Here is a 22,258-nt window from a genome sequence, read left to right on the forward strand (position 1 = left end):
AATTCTTCATATAGTAAAAGGAGCATGGGTTTGGGTTTTTCAAGGAATTTATCAGTCTAAGTTGTCAAATTATTGGCATGAATTTGTTCATAATACTCCCTTTTCCTTTTAGCATCTATGGAATCAGTAGTGATGGCACATCATTACTGCTTTAGTAATTTTTTTTTCCTCATCATTCTGGCTAGAGGTACTGTTTTATTGATCAAAGAGCCAGATTTTTATTTCATTGATTTCTATTGTTTTTGTTATCTATTTCATTTTTTATTTTTTGTTGAAGTATAATTGATGTAACGTTATATTAGTTTCAAGTATACAGCATATTGATTTGATAATATATATATATTGCAAAATGATCACCACAGTAAGTCTAGTTAACATCAGTTTCCTGTTTTATCGATTTTCACTTTGATCATTTTTTAAAGATTTTATTTATCTATTTATTTATTTATTAAAGATTTTATTCATCCATTCATGAGAGATACACAGAGAGAGAGGCAGAGACACAGGCAGAGGGAGAAGCAGGCTCCATGCAAGGAACCCGACGTGGGACTCAATCCCGGGTCTCCAGGACCAGGCCCTGGGCCGAAGGCAGCACTAAACCACTGAGCCACCTGGGCTGCCCTAAAGATTTTATTTTTATTTATTCATGAGAGACAGAGAGAGGGAGAGAGAAAGAGAGAGAGAGGCAGAGACACAGGCAGAGGGAGAAACAGGCTCCATGCAGGAAGCCCGACATGGGACTCTATTCCATGGGACTCTATTCCGGGTCTCCAGGATCACACCCTGGGCTGAAGGTGGCGCTAAACCGCTGAGCCACCCGGGCTGCCCTGATCCTCATTTCCTTTCTTCTGTTTTCTTTGGGTTTTATTCTTTTTCTAGTTTCTTTTCCTTTTTTTACAGAGAGAGAAAAAACATGTGCATGGGGGTGGGGGTGGGGAAGGGGGGCAGAGGGAGAATGGAGAGACAATCCTAAGCAGGCTCCGTGCTCAGTGTAGAGCTGCACGTGGGGCTTGATCTCATGACTCTGATCAGGATGTGAGCCAAAATCAAGAGTCTAGGGGTGCTTGGGTAGCTCATTCAGTTAAGCATCTGCCTTTGGCTCAGGTCATGATCCCAGGGATTGAGCCCCCTTGTCGGGCTCCCTGCTTCTCCCTCTCCTTCTCCCTCTGCCCCCTGCTTGTGCTGTCTCACACGTTCTGTCTCTACCTCTATGTCATGTTTTACTTTTGCATATGTTATAAACTCATTGCTATATTATTTTTGTTTAAAAATTTTAAGTAATTTAAAAAATCCTTACATGTTTGTCCATGTATTTATCCTTCCTGGTGCTCTTTATACCTCTGTGTAGATCTGTATTTTCATCTGTTATCATTTTTCTTCTGCCTGATTTGATCAGTTGTCAAATGGAAATTTTACCTTATTGAATATAAGGTATTTCTATATTCCTATATTCTTAAGCTTTGGGCATAGTTAATTTTGTTGGCAACAATTTGTGTTTTGGGGTCCTGCTTTTAAAATTTGTTAGATGGAAAGAAAAATGTGTTAGATGGGCCCAAAGAAGATGGCTATTTATTCCCTACTATCGAGACAAGACCCTTCTGAATATTCTACCCAAAGCCCCATGAATTACAAGGTTTTTTTTCAGTATGGCTGAAGAGCAGGTACTATAACCAGCTCCATGTGAGCACCTGGTACTGTTCTCTCTAATCCTTTTATGTGGTTCTTTCCTTGGCCTAAGATAGTTCTTCACACTTGTACTGATCAGTATTTTGCTGAATACTTGAGGGGACTGCAGATCTCCAAGAGTTTCTGTTGGGTATTCTCTTTCTCTCTCCCTCCCTGCTGCCTCCTTCAGCTTTGTCCTCTCTGGTACTCTCTCCTGTGAACTCTAGCCACTTTGGTCTCTCCAGACTCTCAGCTCTATCTCATCAGCTAGGGAAGCCTACCTGGTTCTGCCTGGATTTTCTCTCCCTGCGCTGAGGTCTAGAAAACTCTAAAAGCAATAAACTAGGGCAGTTGTCACCTAGTTTATTTCCCATTTCTCAGAGATCACTGACCTTTTTTAACCTGATGTCAGTGTCTTGAAAATTATTGTTTCATTTTTCTTAGGTAGGAGGGTAAGTTCAGTCCCTGCCATTTTATCTTGGCTAGATGCAGAAGGAATATGGATTTGGGTCCTGACTCTGCCAGTTACTCCACAAGCTTTGAGAAGTTAGTAAGTTACTTAATCTCTCCAGCCTCAAATCTCCCCATCTATAAATGGACTAATAAGACTAATTCCTTATTGTGAGGATTAAGTGAAGGAATAAAATACAAGACTCTGAATAAGTGTGTTAGCTCAGGTTAGTGTGTATGAACTCAGGATCAAGGTTTGAGCTCCATCCAACCACTTGAAATTGAGAAGATGGGGATCCCTGGGTGCCTTAGCAGTTTAGTGCCTGCCGTTGGCCCAGGGCATGATCCTGGAGTCCTGGGATCGAGTCCCACATCGAGCTCCCTGCATGGAGCCTGCTTCTTCCTCTGCCTGTCTCTCTCTCTCTCTTTCTCTGTCTCTCATGGAGCCTGCTTCTCCCTCTGCCTGTCTGTCTGTCTGTCTCTGTGTGTGTGTGTGTCTCTCTCATGAATAAAAAATAAAATCTTTTAAAAACTTGAGAAGAAGAAAGAAAGGATCTAGAAAAACACAAGAAGAGATTGTGGGAGCCAGGAAGCCCAACTCTAGGGTATCTTCTAAGACTAACAGGAGAGAGGCATTTCAGAGAAAGGTCAGCAATGCTAGAACTTGTGAGGAAATGGAGAGTGAGGGCAGCTAGCTTTACATTCTAACTGTAATTACCTCTCCTCCCTGAATGACATATATGAATGACATCTTTGGGGATCCCTGGGTGGCGCAGCGGTTTGGCGCCTGCCTTTGGCCCAGGGCGCGATCCTGGAGACCCGGGATCGAATCCCACGTCGGGCTCCCGGTGCATGGAGCCTGCTTCTCCCTCTGCCTGTGTCTCTGCGCCTCTCTCTCTCTCTCTCTGTGGCTATCATAAATAAATAAAAAATTAAAAAAAAAAAAGAATGACATCTTTGGCTAGTGTTGGGTATGAGTGCTGGCTTTCTCCACCTAGCTGGAGTAGCTGAGTGCAGAGGCTAAAAGGAATGTATGATTCTTCTAACACAATTTGTGAAATCAATTAAAAGAGATACTGCTAATTTTCTTGGACAGGAAAAACTTGATTATGTGAAATACTCCGGAATGGAGTGTATTGATGTTAATTACATTTTCAAGATCACCCAGGGTCAGTCAGAAAAAGCCCTTTATGTTTGTTTTAATCAGTTACCAGAAAATTCATAACTATACAGGTTCATATATTATTAGAGCTGGAAGAGCACCGTAGAGGGAGCATCTAATCCACTCTTCTTTGGTCCTTGAGGAGGAGTCCGAGCCCTAAGAGGGGCTTTGCTCAGTGACATAATTTGAGCATGACAGATTTAGATCAAGAAGCTAGGTCCAGGATCATAGGACCCATGTTCCAGTTTCTAGACACAAATCTCCCCAAGAGTAGTGGAAAGAGCATTGTCCCAGGACAGGGTGCCTGGCTTGGATTCTTCCTTGGCCATTACCTCTAACTTTGTGAACTTGAGCAAGTTGAATCTTTGGTTGCTTGTCTTTAAATTGGGAATAGCCTTAACTGCCTGACGGCAAGGGATTGTCCCAGATAACTGGTAACAGTTTCCTCCAGATCTAAAATTAATGTCTAGTCTTATGGGTGGTCTGGATATTTAAATGAGTAACATGGCCGTGGACAGTGGTAGGCATTGAGGTGAACTAGAGAGTATGTATGTACCCCTTCTAAAAGGATGGCTGCTACTTAGTGCCATTGGATTGTTGCCAGAAAATTTACATTATCAAAAGGAAGCCCAAAGTCTGATATTTTGAGATACCTGGGTGGCTCAGTGGTTGAGCATCTGCCTTTGGCTCAGGTAGTGATCCCATGGTCCCAGGATCGAGTCCCTCATCGGGCTCCCTGCATGGAGTCTGCTTCTCCCTCTGCCTCTGTCTCTGCCTCTCTCTCTGTGTCTCTCATAAATAAATTAAAATCTTAAAAAAAAAAAAAATCTGAATTTTTTGTGTGAAACATGTAACATTCGAATTTATGTATTAAGACATGGAACACTAAGACATATTTATGGGTTACATGGGTGCTTAGTTTTGGTTTCTGATAGCTGTTCAAATGGAATTCTTCTGAACCTTGGCCTTGGATCCCAAAGCACAGGCTATCTGTGGCCTTATTTTTTTTTTTTTTTAAGATTTTATTTATTTATTCATGAGAGACACAGAGAGAGAGAGAGAGAGAGAGATAGGCAGAGACACAGGCAGAGGGAGAAGCAGGCTCCATGCAGGGAGCCTGACATGGGACTCGATCCTGGCTGACTGACGGGAGCGCTAAACCACTGAGCCATCCGGACCGCCCCTGACTGTGGCCTTCAATAATAAAGGCAGATCACCTTCCTTCCTGGGATCTTAGTTTTCCTATCTGCCCCTGAGTTACCCTTGTCACAAGGCCTTTGCACTTTCCCCCTGGATGGGTCTGACTTTCCTTGGCCATTTTCTCTTCTTCCTTATGGCCTGGGCCACTCTCACTAGTCCAGTTTGGAACAATCTGCTGCTTACTCTGAGTCTCTGCTACTTCCTCTCAGATTTAGTCACAAGGGGAGGTCCTAGGCTCACTGTCAGTTAAACAAGCCCCTGACTCTGCTTTTAAAGTTCTAGGCATCATGGGGCGCCTGGCTGGCTCAGTTGGTAAAGCATGTGACTCTTCATTTTGGGTTATGTGTTCAAACCCCATGTTGGGTAGAGATTACTTAAAAAAAAAAAAAAATAGAGATCAGGGTGCCTGGGTGGCTCTGTCGTTTAAATGTTTACTGTCGGCTTGGATTATGATCCCAAGGTCCTGGGTTCAAGCCTCACATTGGGCTCCTTGCTCACCTGGGAGCCTGCTTCTCCTTCTCCCTCTGCCACTCTCCCTGTTTGTACTCTCTCTATATATATCAAATAAATAAATAAAATCTTTTTTAAAAACCCAAAGCAAATAGAGTTCTAGGCATCTTGACAGGAGTTAAAACGGGGGTGAAAAATAGGCAACTGACAGAAGTTTGAGAAACTTTACCAAGTTCTTATAGTTGGGATCTCTGGGTCTTCTAGAATATAGAAGCAACGTCATATTAGGTCTTGGGGAAAAAGATTTAGAGAACATTATGGGGTGAGAGGACAGAAGGCAGAGCCTACTGGCCTCAGAAGAAATGACGGGGCGAAGTTTTAAAACAGAAAACAACTCATTACAACCTCCCCAACTATGTAAAATTGTAAACCTAAATACAAAGGAGCTAGTAAAATGGCTGGATTTTATCACATGTACTTTTAACCAATTTAAAATTCACTGGGGAAAAAATGTTTTTTTCAGCCAAAGGTTTTTACTGCCTACCGTCGTGGATTACCAATTAGTCAAGTACTTCTGGGTGGACTGAGCTGCCTCTGGAGGCTCTTGGTGCCAGACTACTAACTTATGGAATCTGTTGGGTAGGGAAGGCATAGGAGGCTCTCAGATCCCCACACTCAGGCAAAAGCAGGCCAACTGCCAGCTCAGTGCAGAGTAGGTGTTCCTCCATAGAGTAAGAACACGCCCTCTGCAGATAGGCATCCTGGCATTGATCCCAAGCCTCCCACTGTCTAACCATATGACTTGGGCAAGTGATAAAACTCTTTGAGCCTCAATTTTCATATCTGTCAATGGGGAAATAGCAGTACCTACTTTATAGGGTTATTGGGAGGATCCAACATGTAAAGCACCGGTTATGGTGCCTGCTACCCAAAAGCTCCTTAGAAGTGTTAACTGCTGTTCTATATTATATTTTTCTCCACTGTGCCACAGCTATATACTGTTTCTTGGAAAGACACATTGGGCTAGGGGGAAGAACAGGACAGGGAAAAGAAGATACAGAGATCCCCAGAGAGAATATCAGACACAGGCAAGGAAAGAGAGTCAGAAGTTTAAAGAAATGGGCAAGATGGAGAGAATGCTCACATTTATTGAGTATTTTCAGAGAGATTATTTTTCTCATTCATCTTTGGGGTAGTGGTATCACTCCTTTTTCCATTTGATGAAGAGGTGAAGTAACTTACCCCGAGCCAGTATCAGAGCCAGTGTTTCTGACACTAAGCCCCATGTTCTTTTCTTTGTGCTCCAGTGTTGGCACGCATCAGCGGGACCAAGATTGATGAAGCTTATGTTGGCTAAGTAACCAAGGTGGTTTTAAATTGTTTTTTTTCCCCAAGCTATCTTTTATGGGAGAGGACATGGTGGTGGTAATGGTATTAGTTCTCTTTCTGTTAAAACAGACTCTGAGAAGTCCTACAGTAAATAATACTGGTGACCAACATTTACTGAGCGTTTGGCGTTTTTCGCTCTGTGCCAGATGCTTCACATACATATCTCATTTTAATCCTCAAAATAATTCTATGAGATGAGTATTTTTATCTGAGGATTAGTGAGGTTCAGTAATTCCTCAGGGTTTACCTGATAGTGGAACCGAAACAGCTGAACAGCTGGACTCCCTAAATGACCATGTTAATTTGGCATGATTTAGCATTTCCTAAGCTTATTTGAAGGTGTCTTATCATGTCTTTATCTGACCTTTGCAGAACATAGTTTCTATATGTTGTTTAAATGATTTGGAGCAATTTGATATTCTGTTAGATTGTTAATTAGGGGCTTATTTCTTTCATATTTGTCCCCATGAAATAGATAAAGGGCTTCTTTCTTTCTCTCTAGAATTTTTCCTTGTAGTGAGTACTGTACTCCCTGTGTGTTCGCTGATGAAGTCAGCAGGGTTTCAGACTCTACTTTCCTGGTCATACACAAGTAACTTATTTTACCATTTCTAAATGGAGTGCATTAGCTCCAGGCCACGGAGAGCAAATTAGGAGAATAGGGAGATACATCACAGAGAAGGAGGCTGCTCTGAAAAATGCTATCTGCACCACTTGCCTGCACTCTTTTTTTTTTTTCTTGCCTGCACTCTTCAGCTCTGTGGGCATAAATAGCATTCCAAGGCTTTTGCAGGATTAGGCCCTCTTTTCCACAGGTGAGCCTTGGGTTACTGAGTGAGGATGGATACAAAACAGCCTCTGTCTGGGCTTAAAGGCACTTGTGGGTTTCTGAGACCTTTCTGTAGCTACTGTAGGTCTTGTCACTTTTTTTTTCTTTTTTTTAAGATTTATTTATCTCTTTTAGAGTGAGCGAGAGCATGAGTGTGAGGAGCACTGGGAGAGGGAGAGGGAATCTTATGCAGACTCCATGCAGAGTGCAGAGCCTAATGCAGGGCTCAATCCTACCACCCTCAAACCACAACCTGAACCAAAACCAAGAGTTGGACACTTAACCGACTGAGCCACTCAGGCGCCGCATGCCACTTCTGTACAGGGTAGAGAAATGAGAGCCTAGCCCTCCCACTGTGTTCTGAAACTGCAGACAGGATCAACAGCATCCATTTAAAGAAAGTATTCTGGAACCAGGCAGATACTGGGCCTCTTTTCCATTCTTTTTTTTCTTCTACCTGGGAACTTAGAGAATATTGGTAGCTTTCCAGTTCTTTCATGTGGTGGCATGAGCTTTTAAATGGGGATTGCAAAGGGCAGAGTTTGGAAATTGGATGAAAAAGCGTTAGGAGACTGTTTTCCTTATGGTAGGGGAACTGCTGGTTTATTTGTAGCAACTTTATTTGGAGATAAGAAAGTTGATTGAGGTGGTGGAAAGAGCCCTGGCTTTAGAGCTGGGTTCTAGTTCTGATTCTGTCTCTAACTCCCTGTGTGATCCTGGCAAGCCGTGTCACCTTTTCTGGGCATTGTTTTTTCTCAGTCACCTAATGAGACAGGTCAGATTTCAGTATCTACGAGAATCCTTCAAGGGTGCACGCCTCCTACTTTTGATGCCAAAATTGTAACTCATTTGGTCAATGCCTGGTGGGACATCTGATGTCATGTGGTGCATGAATGCTTAGTAATAACCATTTCTGTAGGAGAATGGCTTCTTTTGACATTGGTGATTAACTTGGTTGTTTTGACTTTGGGTCTTTTCTTGCCCACATACTCAGGGCAGATGACAGGTGACCCCAGCACAGTGACTAATGGGTGGAGGCCAGATGTGGTTCTCCTGGCTGAGAGTACCCTGAACATCTGAGGCTTATTCATGGGTATGATGAGCAGGGAGCATCCAAATGATTGCTGAAGGCAGGCAAAGCAGGGTTCCCTCAGCTTCACTCTACTGCCTGCCTGCCAGTAGCCCTGCCATGACCAGGTTCTCCAGAATTCCCACTTTGTGTTGAATTTGTGTAGGTGTCCCCTGGAATATGTTGTGTTTCCTGTGTGGTTCATGCTGAATGAAAAAGGAACAGCACTCTCCTCCTTTCTCCTAATCCTTGTATCTTTTGCTAGATGAACTCAGATGTGGATCTTGGGTCTTTGAAAGGACACCATCATTTATTTATTCATTCATTCATTCATTCAGTGACAGGCTATTATTGGGCCCTCCTTCCCATCAATACCTAAATCTTCTCTGTACTAGTCATGAGTGTACAGTTAGGCCTTTTTAGCATCTTTTGAGATGCCCAGGGTTCATGGCTCCTGTACTGAATACCCCCAGACCAGTGCAGGCAAATTTGTCTTCCTCAGCAACTCTTCAAAGAGAAGTCAAGTCTGCCTTTGACTAAGAGAAAGCAGCATGCTATCTAGTTGTATTGAACTGATATGTTCTCTGAAAATGGTTTCTGTACAGTCATTAACAGATGCCTTGCAGGAGGAGTTTCCAGTCCTGGGTGAATAGTTTTTCAACTGGTCTCTCTGTTTGATACGGTATCTCTTTTGTATTTTTCCTCCAAATAGCTATTTAGAGTGTCTAATGAAGCATCTGTCTGGAGACCAATGTTTATTTCAACATGGTTGGAGTTGTTTTTGCTTCAGCTTTCAGAGCCAATAAAGCTGGTTATTAGATTCTGTAATTGCTGCTGTAATTACTCTCTTGGAACTGGCAAAGGCATAATTAAATATGGAGATTCCAAGGACTATTTTTTTCCATCTAAAAGCAACCTCTTTAACTTTTATTGGCCTGAGTTAGATTTCCATTGTTAAAGCCACTGTGTTTATGAATGACACTGGGGTTCTTTGTCAGAAAAGAGATTTCTTTGGACACCTCTTTGAATATTTGGTTTAGATGAACTCCTTGTTAACCCAGTACTTGTTTTTTTTTTCCTCCCATTTTCCCCCTAGTTTTATTGAGATATAATTGACATAACATTATACTAGTTTTAGCTATACAACATAATGATTTGATATATGTATTATGAAATGATTACCACGATAAGTTAACATCTAACACCTCACATAGATTTTTTTTTTGTTTTTTGTTTTTGTTTTTGTTTTTGTTTTTGTTTTGTAATAAGAACCCTGTACTTGCTTTTTAACCCAACCTCAGAAATTTGGAGATGTATAATGCAAGGCACTAAGAGCCAGCACATATTTATATAAAACATTAGGCTTGGCCCCTTAAACTTTGGCCATATGTAGAAGTAAATTCCGGTGGTCAGAAGTAAGGTTGAGATGGATGATATTTTATTTAAGTATAACAGTATGCAGAAAGAATGGCATTCAACTCCTTTAGTTTGGCCTAAGTTATATACTTCACCACTCTTCCACGTTTCTAAGATACAGAGTGGTTTAAGTGCTATGAATATTTATGTTTACACGTATTCTTGTAGCCCAAATGGTGACCTCATGTCTAATTACTTTTTTTTTTTTTAAGGTTTTATTTATTGAGAGGGAGGTCATGCAAACAGGAGGGGCAGAGGGAGAGAGAGAATCACAAGCAGGCTCCATCCATGCTCAGCACAGAGCCTGACACTGGGATCAATCCCATGACCCTGAGATCACGTCCTGAGCCAAAACCAAGAGTCAGATGTTTAACTGACTGAGCCACCTAGGTGCTGCTAATTTCAAGATCACGTCAGGGTGCCTGGGTGGCTTAGTTGGTTAAGCATCTGCCTTCAGCTTGGGTCATGATCTCAGGGTCCTGGAATTGAACCCTGGGTCGGACTCCCTGCTCAGTGAGGAGTCTGCTCCTCCTTCTCCCTTTGCCCCTCCCCCAGCTTGTGCTCTCTCTCTCTCAAATAAATAAATAAATAAATAAATAAATAAATAAATAAAATCTTTTTTTAAAAAATTTCAAGATTACCTTACATAGGGGCACCTGGGTGGCACAGTTGGTTAAGTTTTGGCTCAGGTCCTGATCTCAGGGTCATGAGATTGAACCCCGAGGTGGGCCCCATGCTCAGTGAGGAATCTACTTGAGACTTTCTCTCCCTCACCCTCTGCCTCTCTTACCTTAAATAAATAAATAGATCTTTAATAAAAAGATTGCTCATGAACCATGTATGAAGGGAGAAAATGAATCATGTACCCTTTCTCTTTGGAGTTCTTAACTAGCTAAGACATACACACAGGAGTTAGATTGGGGAAATAAATCAACTTTCCCTGCCAGGCACCATCCTGGAGAGTTTACTACATGGAGAAGACTGTGTGAACCCTGCAGGCAGGGGATGGAAACCCGAAAGGGCCAGGCTGATTACTCAGGCCCTTTTCTTCCTCCCTGAAAACACCTTATGGTGAGAATGAAGGGAAGGGCAAGTGCTTACAAGAGTTCCTATTTTATGGGCCAGGAGGGATGCAGAGAAAAAATCCTATCCAATGATTGTTTTAGCCAGTGTTTCAATGAGACATTATCATTTCTCCTTCGAGTCACAGGTACACAGGAGATAAAATATGGGTGTACCACACACGAGGAACCCTGCATAAAATACATGAAAAACTTAAAATACAGATGAAATTAGAGATTCAGTTTAATATATATGAAGCACTTTATACCAGCCATTGTACTAGATGTTGGTCTATAAACATGAATAATGTAAACATTTCATTCATGGGGTGACTCTTGCTTACCTCCCTGGTATGTTCAGGTTATTTGCTTCCAGATCATTTATTGCTTGGGAAGTTTTAGAAGTAATGTGGCGATTGGAGCAATATAAGATTGGCATACGAGGAGTCACTGCCAAATGAAAATGTATTAGAGGGGGACACCTGGGTGGCTTAGTGGTTGAGCATCTGCCTTTGGCTCAGGGTGTGATCCCAGAGTCGAGACTCTGGGATCAAGTCCCACGTCGGGCTCCCTGCATGGAGCCTGCTTCTCCCTCTGCCTGTGTCTCTGCCTCTCTCTCTCTCAGTCTGTGTCTCTCATGAATAAACAAATAAAATATTTTTTAAAAAAGAAAAGAAAATGTAGTAGAGGGATGCCTGGGTGGCTCAGCAGTTAAGCGTCTGCCTTCAGCTAGGGCATGATCCTGGGGTCCCGGGATCGAGTCCCACACAGGGCTCCCTGCATGGAGCCTGCTTCTCCCTCTGCCTGTGTCTCTGCCTCTCTCTCTCTCAGTCTGTGTCTCTCATGAATAAACAAATAAAATATTTTTTAAAAAAGAAAAGAAAATGTAGTAGAGGGATGCCTGGGTGGCTCAGCAGTTAAGCGTCTGCCTTCAGCTAGGGCATGATCCTGGGGTCCCGGGATCGAGTCCCACACAGGGCTCCCTGCATGGAGCCTGCTTCTCCCTCTGCCTGTGTCTCTGCCTCTCTCTCTGTATCTCTCATGAATAAATAAATAAAATCTTAAAAAAAAAAAAAAAAGAAAACGTATTATAGGAAAAGTTAAAGCAGTTCTAAAATTAACATATTAATAGAGAAAGGATAAATTTGGTTTTAAAGTCAGAGTGTATGGGGAATCTAGTGTTATTTTTTTTTAAAGATTTTTATTTGTTTATTCATGAGAGACACAGAGAGAGAGAGGCAGAGACACACAGGCAGAGGGAGAAGCAGGCTCCATGCAAGGAGCCCGATGTGGGACTCGATCCTGGGACCCCAGGATCATGCCCTGAGCTGAAGGCAGACGCTTAACTGCTGAGGCACCCAGGTGTCCCCAAACTTAGTGTTAAACTATTCACAGATGACTTGCTTCTGGGTTGGGGTTTTAATATGTTTTTTTTTTTTTAATTTTTTTTTTTATTTATTTATGATAGTCACAGAGAGAGAGAGACAGGCAGAGACACAGGCAGAGGGAGAAGCAGGCTCCATGCACCGGGAGCCCGATGTGGGACTCGATCCCGGGTCTCCAGGATCGCGCCCTGGGCCAAAGGCAGGCGCCAAACCGCTGCGCCACCCAGGGATCCCTGGGTTGGGGTTTTATATGAAGCAGAGCAGCTCCCTCACTGTGATTTATTGAAAGTCAGCCTTTTACACAGGGTTTGGAAAAAAAGAGACCCGAGAACAAAATTTGAAAAAAAAAAAAAAAAGAAAAAGAACAAAAATCAGAATGTAGCTGACTATATAAAATCAAGGCTCCTGCTACACTCAGGACACTAGAAAGCAAGGCAGATGTGTCATCTCATTGTTCATTCCTGAGAACTCTTCCAGTGTCACTTGCCATCATTCTGAGCCTGTGTGGGAAGAGCAGAGACCTGAGGATTTACGCAGACCAGTGGTTGAGCCCTCTCCTCTCCACATAACAGCAGTGTGACTTAGATGGGCCATTTCACCATTCTTATTCCCAGTCTCTTTTGTTAGCATAGATCTGGGATCTCTTGGGCACCTGGGTGACTAGGTCAGTTGGGCATCTGCCTTTAGCTTGGGTCATAATCCCAGGGTGCTGGGATTGAGTTCTGCGTTTGGCTCCTTTTTTTTTTTTTTTTTTTTAAGATTTTATTATTTATTTATTCATGAGAGACAGAGAGAGAGAGAGAGAGAGAGGCACAGGCAGAGGGAGAAGCAGGCTCCATGCAGGGAGCCCGACATGGGACTCAATCCCAGGACCCCAGGATCACGCCCTGGGCCGAAGGCAGCACTAAACCGCTGAGCCACCCAGGCTGCCCTGCGTTGGGCTCCTTGCTCAGCAGGGAGCCTGCTTCTCCCTCTCCCTCTGCCTCTGCCTCTGCCTCTGCCTCTGCCTGCCACTCCCTCTGCTTATACTCTTTCTGTGTCAAATAAAAAAATAAAATGTTTAAAAGAAAAAAAATCTGGGATCTTTGCTCTATGACTGGGTGTAGGAAGATTAAATGAGAAAGTGGATGGGACTGCCTCAGCCATTTTGCTTGTTTACCGCACAGTAGGCAGTTGGACACCTTGTTCACTTTACTCGTAAACATGAGAGGCAAATTTTTTTTAAGATTTTATTTATTTATTCCTGAGAAACACAAAGAGAGAGAGTCAGAGACATAGGCAGAGGGAGAAGCAGGCTCCATGCAGAGAGCCCAATGTAGGCTTGATCTCGGGACTCCAGGATCACGCCCTGGGCTGAAGGCAGATTCTCAACCACTCAGCCACCCAGGCATCCTGGGAGGCAAATTTTTATAGGCTGGGCTATGCCATGGGTAGTGGGGGTCCCCCTGAGGCAGACCTGGGAAAGAGGCATCTGTGTGGGACATTGGCCTGAAAAGACTTGAGAATCACATGTTGATTCGAATGTATCTGAGCTGGTTTCTGTGGAAAGGCAACACTAAGGAAGGCACAAGGGAGCAACCCCTGAGCACTTACATACCAGGCTGTCTTCCCTCTGCCATCATGGTCAATGGCATGACCAAAGGACTCTAGAATGTGGTCTGTGATGACAACCCCAGTCCCTTGCAGGATCTTACAGGCCGTATTAAACCACATGGAGGCTTTTTCTTGTAGAAATAGGGAGCTATTGAGAGTTTTTAAACAAAGGAATGACATGGTTGGATTTACCTTCCCTCATCTGTGTTCCCACAGTCTCCTTGACACTCCCCTTCAAGGCAGGATCCTGCCTTTTTCATTAAGTGGAAAGCACAACAGAATGGCAGAGCATAAACTTTGGGGTTCCACACTTGGGTTACATATCTGGTGACCTGGATGATGTAACCTCTCTGAATCTGTTTCCTCATCTGCTGATGGTCATTTCTACCTTTAAAGGATCACGCCCTGGGCCAAAGGCAGGCGCTAAACTGCTTAGCCACCAGGGATCCCCTCTTTCTGGCTTTGATGCTCATCTAAGATGTGTACTAACGATACCTTTCGGTGCAAAGACAGTAAGGGGAAGGCACCTTGGATTGTGAGTAGAGAGATGTGCTTTTGCCTCCTGCTCTGCCACAGATTCACCTTGGTCAAATTGCTTATTCTGACTGGATCTAAGAACAAGATGATCTTGGGATCCCTGGGTGGCACAGCGGTTTGGCGCCTGCCTTTGGCCCAGGGCGCGATCTTGGAGACCCAGGATCGAATCCCACACCAGGCTCCGGGTGCATGGAGCCTGCTTCTCCCTCTGCCTGTGTCTCTGCCTCTCTCTCTCTCTCTCTGTGACTATCATAAATAAATAAAAAATTTTTTAAAATTAAAAGAAAGAAAAGAACAAGATGATCTCTACAGCCTTAACATGCCAGGAAGGATAGATAGATGATGACGTTGACGTGACCAAATGTCAGACTCTAGATTTGTCCCTGGCAGGGAATTCTGTCTTTCTTTTCTATGATAGAGAATGCTACAGTAACCATCTCTGGGCATGGGGGTTTTTGCTCTTGTTGAATACATTTCCAGAAGGAAATTACTGGGTCATAGGGCAGCAACACCATTATGGCTATTGCTATGTGTTGCCATATTGCTTTTCAGAATCAGTATATCAACTTAGAGTTGTCAGCTATGTGTGAGAGAGCATTTTAACCCCATCTTATCCAGTATCTGGTATAGTCATTATTATTTTTATAACTTTATTGGCATAAAATGATACTTCAAAGCTGCTTTATAATAATTAGAAGTGCTGGTTTTTGGGTGTCCACTATGTTTAAGTTGTGCTAGGTGTTTACATATATCTCATCTCCTCACAATGAGCCTATCGGGGAAGCTGAGTAGCTCACCTAAGGTTCAAACCTAAAGCAGTAATGGCCTCAAAACACATCCTCTATCTCGGTGCCTTTCCATACTTTGGTTAGTGAGGTGATGGTTACACGACATGAACTTTAGCTTGTGTGCTTCGCTGCATTTTGAAGTATGTGAATTTTGAATAGTTTTCTTAGAAAATTGAATATGCTCTTTGTGTAGAAGAGATTATTAACCCTGTGTTACAGTGGAAGCAACAACAGAGGTGCGTTTATTACAATTAGGGCGAAGACTCAAGTGAACTCTAGGATATTCTGGTATCTAGGCTCTCTGAAACCCTATTTTCTCTCTCATGCAGCGGCCCTCCAGGCACTGAAGCGCAAGAAGAGGTATGAAAAGCAGCTGGCGCAGATCGACGGCACACTATCAACCATCGAGTTTCAGCGGGAAGCCCTGGAGAATGCCAATACCAACACCGAGGTGCTCAAGAACATGGGCTATGCTGCTAAGGCGATGAAGGCTGCCCATGACAACATGTATGTGGCTACCCACTTTTGGAGGGGGGGGCACCCTTGTGGCAGGGCAATGCTGGCCCTGGAATGCCTCAATTCCTGGGCATGGCCTTGGGCGACCCTTTGATTTATCTGTTCAAACACCTGAGTTTGTTTTAATTTGCATTCTTTTTTAGAACTCCTTTTATTTTTTATTTAAAATCAATTAGCCAACATACAGTACATACTAGTTTCAGATGTAGTGTTCAATGATTCATCAGTTGTTTATAACAGCCAGTACTTTTCTTCAAATTTTTTAAGGATTTATTTATTTGAGAGAGATTAAGTTGAGAGAGAGAGAGAGAGAGAGAGAGACATGAGTGGGGAGAGAGAGAGGGAGAAGCAGACTCCGCGCCGAGCAGGGAACCTGACATGGGGCTCGATCCCTGGATCGACCTGAGCTGAAGGCAGACACTAAACTGTCAGAGCCACCCAGGTGCCCCTAACACCCAGTGCTTTTAAAATGGGTTATGGGGGATCCCTGGGTGGCTCAGCGGTTTAGCGCTTGCCTTTGGCCCAGGGCGCAATCCTGGAGTCCCAGGATCGAGTCCCGCGTCGGGCTCCCGGCGTGGAGCCTGCTTCTCCCCTCTGCCTGTGTCTCTGCCTCTCTCTCTCTCTCTCTCTCTCTGTGTATGTATGTGTGTCTATCATGAATAAATAAATAAAATCTTAAAAAAATAAGTAAAGTAAAATAAAATGGGTTATGTACCCTGTTGCCTAAAGAGGCAGATCTTGGGGCTCCTGGGTGGCTCAGTTAGTTAAGCATGCAGCTCTTGATCTCAATTCAGGTCTTGATCTCAAGGTCATTGGCTTGAACCCAGTGTAGAGCCACTTAAAAAAAAGAAGAGGGATCCCTGGGTGGCGCAGCGGTTTAGCGCCTGCCTTTGGCCCAGGGCGGCGCGATCCTAGAGACCCGGGATCGAATCCCACGTCGGGCTCCCGGTGCATGGAGCCTGCTTCTCCCTCTGCCTGTGTCTCTGCCTCTCTCTCTCTCTCTCTGTGACTATCATAAATAAATAAAAATTAAAAAAAAAAAAAAAAAAGAAAAAGATCTCATGGAATGGAACAATATTTCTAAGTAATTTAGGATTCTTCTGATGAGCAGAGTTTCTAGCCAGTAAGGTCCTTAGAAAGTCTTCTCACCCAGGCCTCTGATTATCACGGTAGAAGTTATGTCCCAGAGAGGGGAGGTGGATGGTCATTGGACGGAGTTTCCTAAGTTAGGTCCCTGTCTGCTCCATTTCTGTGTTCTTCTAGCACAGAGCTAAGATGCCTAGCACAGAGCATATCTCTGTAACCCACTGTGCATGCTTTGAAGTATATGTGTATATATTAAACTGATTAATTGTGTGTTTATAAGAATGACAGTAGATAGAAAGTAATTCTGCATGTTTGCCTTTCTTTGGGGTCCTAGTGAAGGAGCCATAAGTGGATTTGAGTAGATGGGAAGGGAGCACAACTATATTTTGTGATTTGTGATTTTATCTCTTCCTGTACAGAGTTACAGAGTTGCCTTTGAGCTTGAAGAAGAGCTGTTGGCCCAGGAGTTAAAGTTCTGTAGTCTCATCTGACATATTTATTACTAGCTTACATGTGAAATCATGAATGTGGCATCTAACTTTACTAATAAGCTTTATTTTCTTGGGATGTTGGACTAGATTATGCCTAAGAATACTCCGTCCTTTTGATTCTGTGATTCTCTTCTAAAAAGGGGAGGAAGGGGACCTGGGGTGGCTCAGTCAGTTAAGCATCTGCCTTCAGCTCAGGTCATGATCCCAGGGTCCTGGAATTGAGCCCCACATCCCTCTCCCTGCTGAAAGGGGAGCCTGCTTCTCCCTCTACCCCTCCCCCTGCTCTCTCTCTCTCTCAAATAAATAAATAAAATCTTAAAAAAAAAATAAAAGGGGGAAGAAGATATAAAGACAAAAAAATAATTCCTCATAGGGAAAAAAATAATTCCTCATAGGGAATAATTAAAGAAGTAGGGCTAGGAAGCAGATTGTGTGCAATAGGGTTTCTGTTCCTGCCTCAAAGGCCCTTTTTACACAGACTGTCCAATATGACATCTGTCCATTTCATTTAAAGGGACATCGATAAAGTTGATGAATTAATGCAGGACATTGCTGACCAGCAAGAACTTGCAGAGGAGATTTCAACAGCTATTTCAAAACCTGTAGGATTTGGAGAAGAGTTTGATGAGGTGAGTGGTTTCATGCAGTTCACACAAGCCTCACAAATGACACCTGGGCCAGGCCGTCCTTTAATGTGCTGTTGCAGGCTCTGTGGCAGAATGTGTGTGGTTTAGAAATCACCAGTTTTCATCCTTCCAGAGACTGGGACTTAAATAGGGCATAGTATTAGCTCTCCCTAATTCTGATTTTTGAGAGATGGCTTTCACTCTTTGAGATAGAAGCTTAGGTTGAGTAAAGGGACCTTCATAGGGACTCTTCAGCAGGTTTCAAGTCATTGATTGGTTTCAATAAATAATTAATTTACACATTTCATGGTGGACTCTGGGCTGAGAGCCGTGGCAGCTGAGGTGACCATTTTTTGGAGAACTTTATGGGATTTGCCCTTGGGCAGCTGATTTGAGGTGAAGATGAAGCCCAGGAAGGAGCATTTATATCTGACCCCTGAGGGGTTCATCTGAAACTTGGCCCCCTAGCAGTTTCTACTATAGCAGTTGAGATTTTGAGTCTCTTAGGGTTTTAAATTACAATAAAAGGCCCTGTTGAAGGTGTTTCAATCTGTGTTAATTTGAGTCTGCTGAAGGTCAGGTTCTCTCCACTGAACCCAATTCTTTGTGCTGATTCCCACCATAAGGCTGAGAAAACAGCCTTGTGGGTCTTATACTTGGTTCCCAGCACCAGGGTTTTCATGGTTTCAGACTGAAATTTGATGGACTAGTCAAGTTAATTTTAATTTAGCAAATATTCCTGAATATTCACTGAGTGTGCCCAGTTCTGAGATAAAGAAGAATGAAAAGATATAGTCCCTCCTCTCAAAATGCTGACAACTAGCGTAAGATACTGAATATAGACTCTAACTGCTTGATAGTGTATTATGTTCACCAGTAGAACCGTGTTTAGAGTTTGAGTCACACAGTATGGACCTGGAGTTCATCTCCCTTCTGATCTTAGAAGGGGTGTGTGTCCTCTTAAGTTACCTAGAAAGAAGGACCTCTGCAGGGAGTACAATGCCCAGGAACATCCCTCTCACTCTTGTGTTTCCTTTACCAGGATGAACTCATGGCAGAATTAGAAGAACTAGAACAGGAAGAACTAGACAAGAATTTGCTGGAAATCAGTGGACCCGAAACAGTCCCTCTACCAAATGTTCCCTCTATAACCTTACCATCAAAACCCAGTGAGTACTTCTTACCCAGTCATGACATACCCCTAGTGCCATGTAGTGGGTAATCTTGAGGTTGGCTGACCTCAGTTTGGGTCCTGAGTCTGCCCAGGATTCAGAATCACAGAAGATCTGTTTTGACGGCCACAGAGACATCATCACCTGTCTTTTCCTAGTTTCTCTATAGAACAGAGTTCTTTAACCTCAGCACTATTGACACAGCCAGGTGATTCTTTGGGTTGGGGGTGGGGGTTGTTTTATGCACTAGAGATATTTACGTAGCACTCCTGGGCTCTGTCTTCCCCAAGTTGTGACAACCAAAAATGTCTCCAGATACTGCCAGATGTCCCCTGCAGGGTGTGGGGGGATCACCCCAGTTAGGAACCACTATTCCAGAATGATTTTTCCTATGTCACCAAATAAGAAAAAGTTTTAGGCCCTGGGAGAAGGTGTGAAAGTTTAATTCCAGGACCAGCTCTTGGTTCCTGTCTAATACCCCGTGCTGTGCACCCCTGTAAAAACGTGGAGCCTCAGAGGCAGCCACTGTGGGAAAGAAACAGCTCTGGCTTTTTTTAGACGCCTGGTTCTATCAGACTTTCATTTCCTTCTGTCTGCTCCTTCTTTCCACTTCCTCGTCATTATTTCACCCTCGGGTAGAAGTATCCCTCACCACACTTCTACTAAAGGTACTGGGGAAAAAAAAATAAAAATAAAAAAAAATAAAGGTAAAAAAAATAAAAAATAAAAAAAAAATAAAGGTACTGGGGCGCCTGGGTGGCTCAGTCAGTAAACATCTGCCTTCAGCTCAGGTCATGATCCCAGGGTTCTGGGGTTGAGCCCCACGGTGGGCTCCCTGCTTAGCGGGAGCCTGCTTCTCCCTCTGCCTGCTGTTCCCCACGCTTGTGCTCTCTCTCTCTCAAATGAAAAAACAAAATCTTTTTAGAAAAGAAAGAAAAGGTAACAAAGTTTGATTCGGTGTGGAGAGAGAGCCTGGGGAGCAGTGTAACGAGGCTGTAGTCCTCCTAGCCTCCCATGAATCAAGAGGAAATGGCCCCTTAAGTTGAGTCAGCAGCCTGTGGTGGGTTCAGGCAAAGGGGGTCCAAACACTGTTTAAGGGGCACCTGTGGGTGTGGAGAGGTGGTTCAAGCCACTTGAGATGGGATCCCTGGGTGGCTCGGCAGTTGAGCCTGCCTTCGGCCCAGGGTGTGATCCTGGGGACCCAGGATCGAGGCCCGCTTCGGGCTCCCTGCGTGGAGCCTGCTTCTCCCTCTGCCTGTGTCTCTGCCTCTCTCTGTGTGTCTCTTGTGAATAAATAAATAAAATCTTAAAAAAAAAAAGCCACTTGAGGTGAAGGGGGAATGCTGGCAAGGATTAGCTCTCTGGGGTTCTTCCTGATGTCCCCCTTCTCAAATGCCCTGCGACTGAAGCCTTCCCAGAATTCTGATGGGCTCTCTGTAGAATCCTTGTTTTGCCTGGCCCCGATGCGGGTGGAGGTGAGGTGCTGGGGAACGTGTGTTGCCTGTTATCTGGAGTTTTGTGTTGCAGCTTTCAGGCACAGAGAAACAGTCTGCTGATAGCCTGGTGAGGAGGCTGGGTGCAAGGGCAGGGCTGTTTTATAGACAGCCCTGGCACCCAGCCAGATGTGTTGAGAGCACTGTAACCAACCCTCCTAAATAGCCTTTTCTCTTTTCACACAGCCAAGAAGAAGGAAGAGGAAGAGGATGACATGAAGGAATTGGAGAACTGGGCTGGATCCATGTAACTGGTCCAGTGCGGGCTGGGCCCAGACAGACTCTGGTGGCCTGTGCAGCGGGCAGGCGTGTGCGTGTGTGGGGCAGGCAGGACATGGTGCAGGCAGGTTCCATCGCTCCTGAATCCCCCTCCAAAGCAGTAGGGCCGCATCACTGCTCACTCTCTGCATAGCATGGTCTGCACCCAGCGGGATGGGGAGGGGGGAGGGGGGCGGGCGGGTGGGGTGGGAGGTGCCTGCTGTTTATAATGTTGAATTTCTGTAAAATAAACTGTATTTGCAAATCCAACATTGAGCTTCTGGACTACGCTAACTCCACTGCTGAACCTCAATGGAAAGGGTCGACCGTTCGCAATTGAAATGATCTGAAAATGTAGCCTCTGTCCTTTTAAGTCAGTTGACTTGTCGCACATCTCTTTGTAAGACTTGTATGGTACTGGCAGAAAAGTTTTTTAAAAGCCATAGGCTTTTCCTTGTCCTTAGCTGTAATAATGCATCTGACTTTGGTTTCCTTGAGAACTGTATTTCTGTCCATCACCTGTGTACTGGCCCTTGTGTTTACCACTCTGCCTACCCCTCACTCCTACTCCCCTGGTCTTTTTGGAGTTTGTGACACTAATTTGAAATGGATGGTGTTCTCTTGAGAGCAAGTGAGATTGTAGAGTTAAATCCCAGCTATACATTTTTCTAACATAGCTCTAAGGTCCTTGTTGCTGTTTGTGATAACTGATAGATAACTCATTGGAAACATGTGCATACATTTATATTCAGATGAAATTATGGTTTGCACTGTCTATTAAATATCTCAATTAATTTTCATACTTTGCTGTTGTGTTCAATCAATCTGTCCTTTGCTTCGGGAGCTGACTTTTTCAAGGCTAGAAGGTGTCCAGTGGAGTCTGTGGAAACATATACAAGACTTGAGCATGATGTACATCAACAATTGGAACCAAAGAACAGAGTGCATCTTACTGGAAATGTTTTTTTAAGTTCTGGAGGTCATGGATCTGTGGCCTTCATCTTACTTGGGGACCCTGTGGGCACAGTTTAGGAATGAGTGGTTCTTACGCAGTTACAGGTCTTCCCTGGTTCTTCTCTGGCAGTGTCCATGGGACAACAGAGCCTCCACGTACTGGAAACCATGGTCTTCCTACTGACTAGGCCCACCCGGTGCATTGGTTTACTGAACCAATCTGGTACATTGGTGCACTGAAGAAAATGGCCTTTCCCAGAGAGAGAAAGTATAGGGCAGTGACTAACAATCTAGGACACAAGTGGTAGTCTCAGGTCTGCTATGACTCACCGTGTGACCTTGGCGCAGCCTTTTCCACTCTCTCTACTTTTTAGTCTTATACCCCCTGGAGAATCTGATGAACGCTGTGGACCTTCTTCAGAAAAGTGGGTCTATGAAGATTTGTTCTTAATTCTGCATGCCAATTGGCAGAATTTGAGAGGATCCTTTCTTAAATGCCCATCCCTAAACCTCTCAAGATTGAAATCACCTTGGGGTACCCGGGTGGCTCAGTCAGTTAAGCTGCCAACTCTGGATTTGGGCTCCAAGCCACTGGGCGTGGAGCCAGCTTGCGATTTTCTCTCCTTCTCCCTCTGCCCCTCTTCCCCAAAAAGGATGAAAATCACCCT

At 44.0% G+C, this 22,258-nt stretch overlaps 1 protein-coding gene across 1 annotated transcript in view; it reads left to right on the forward strand.

Annotated features, from left to right (window-relative positions):
• CHMP4B (charged multivesicular body protein 4B) overlaps window positions 1-21,436 on the forward strand; it is a 54,440-nt gene extending 33,004 nt beyond the window's left edge. The window contains exons 2-5 of the mRNA XM_072800630.1: window positions 15,324-15,501; window positions 17,602-17,716; window positions 18,756-18,882; window positions 20,565-21,436. Coding sequence (XP_072656731.1) covers window positions 15,324-15,501; window positions 17,602-17,716; window positions 18,756-18,882; window positions 20,565-20,629 — 485 coding nt within the window. The 3' untranslated portion in view covers window positions 20,630-21,436. The remainder of the gene's footprint in view (window positions 1-15,323; window positions 15,502-17,601; window positions 17,717-18,755; window positions 18,883-20,564) is intronic.
• The last annotated feature ends 822 nt before the right edge of the window (window positions 21,437-22,258 follow it).

The sequence above is a fragment of the Canis lupus genome, chromosome 26 (assembly GCF_048164855.1).
Source record: "Canis lupus baileyi chromosome 26, mCanLup2.hap1, whole genome shotgun sequence".
In the NCBI taxonomy this organism is placed as follows: Eukaryota; Metazoa; Chordata; class Mammalia; order Carnivora; family Canidae; genus Canis; species Canis lupus.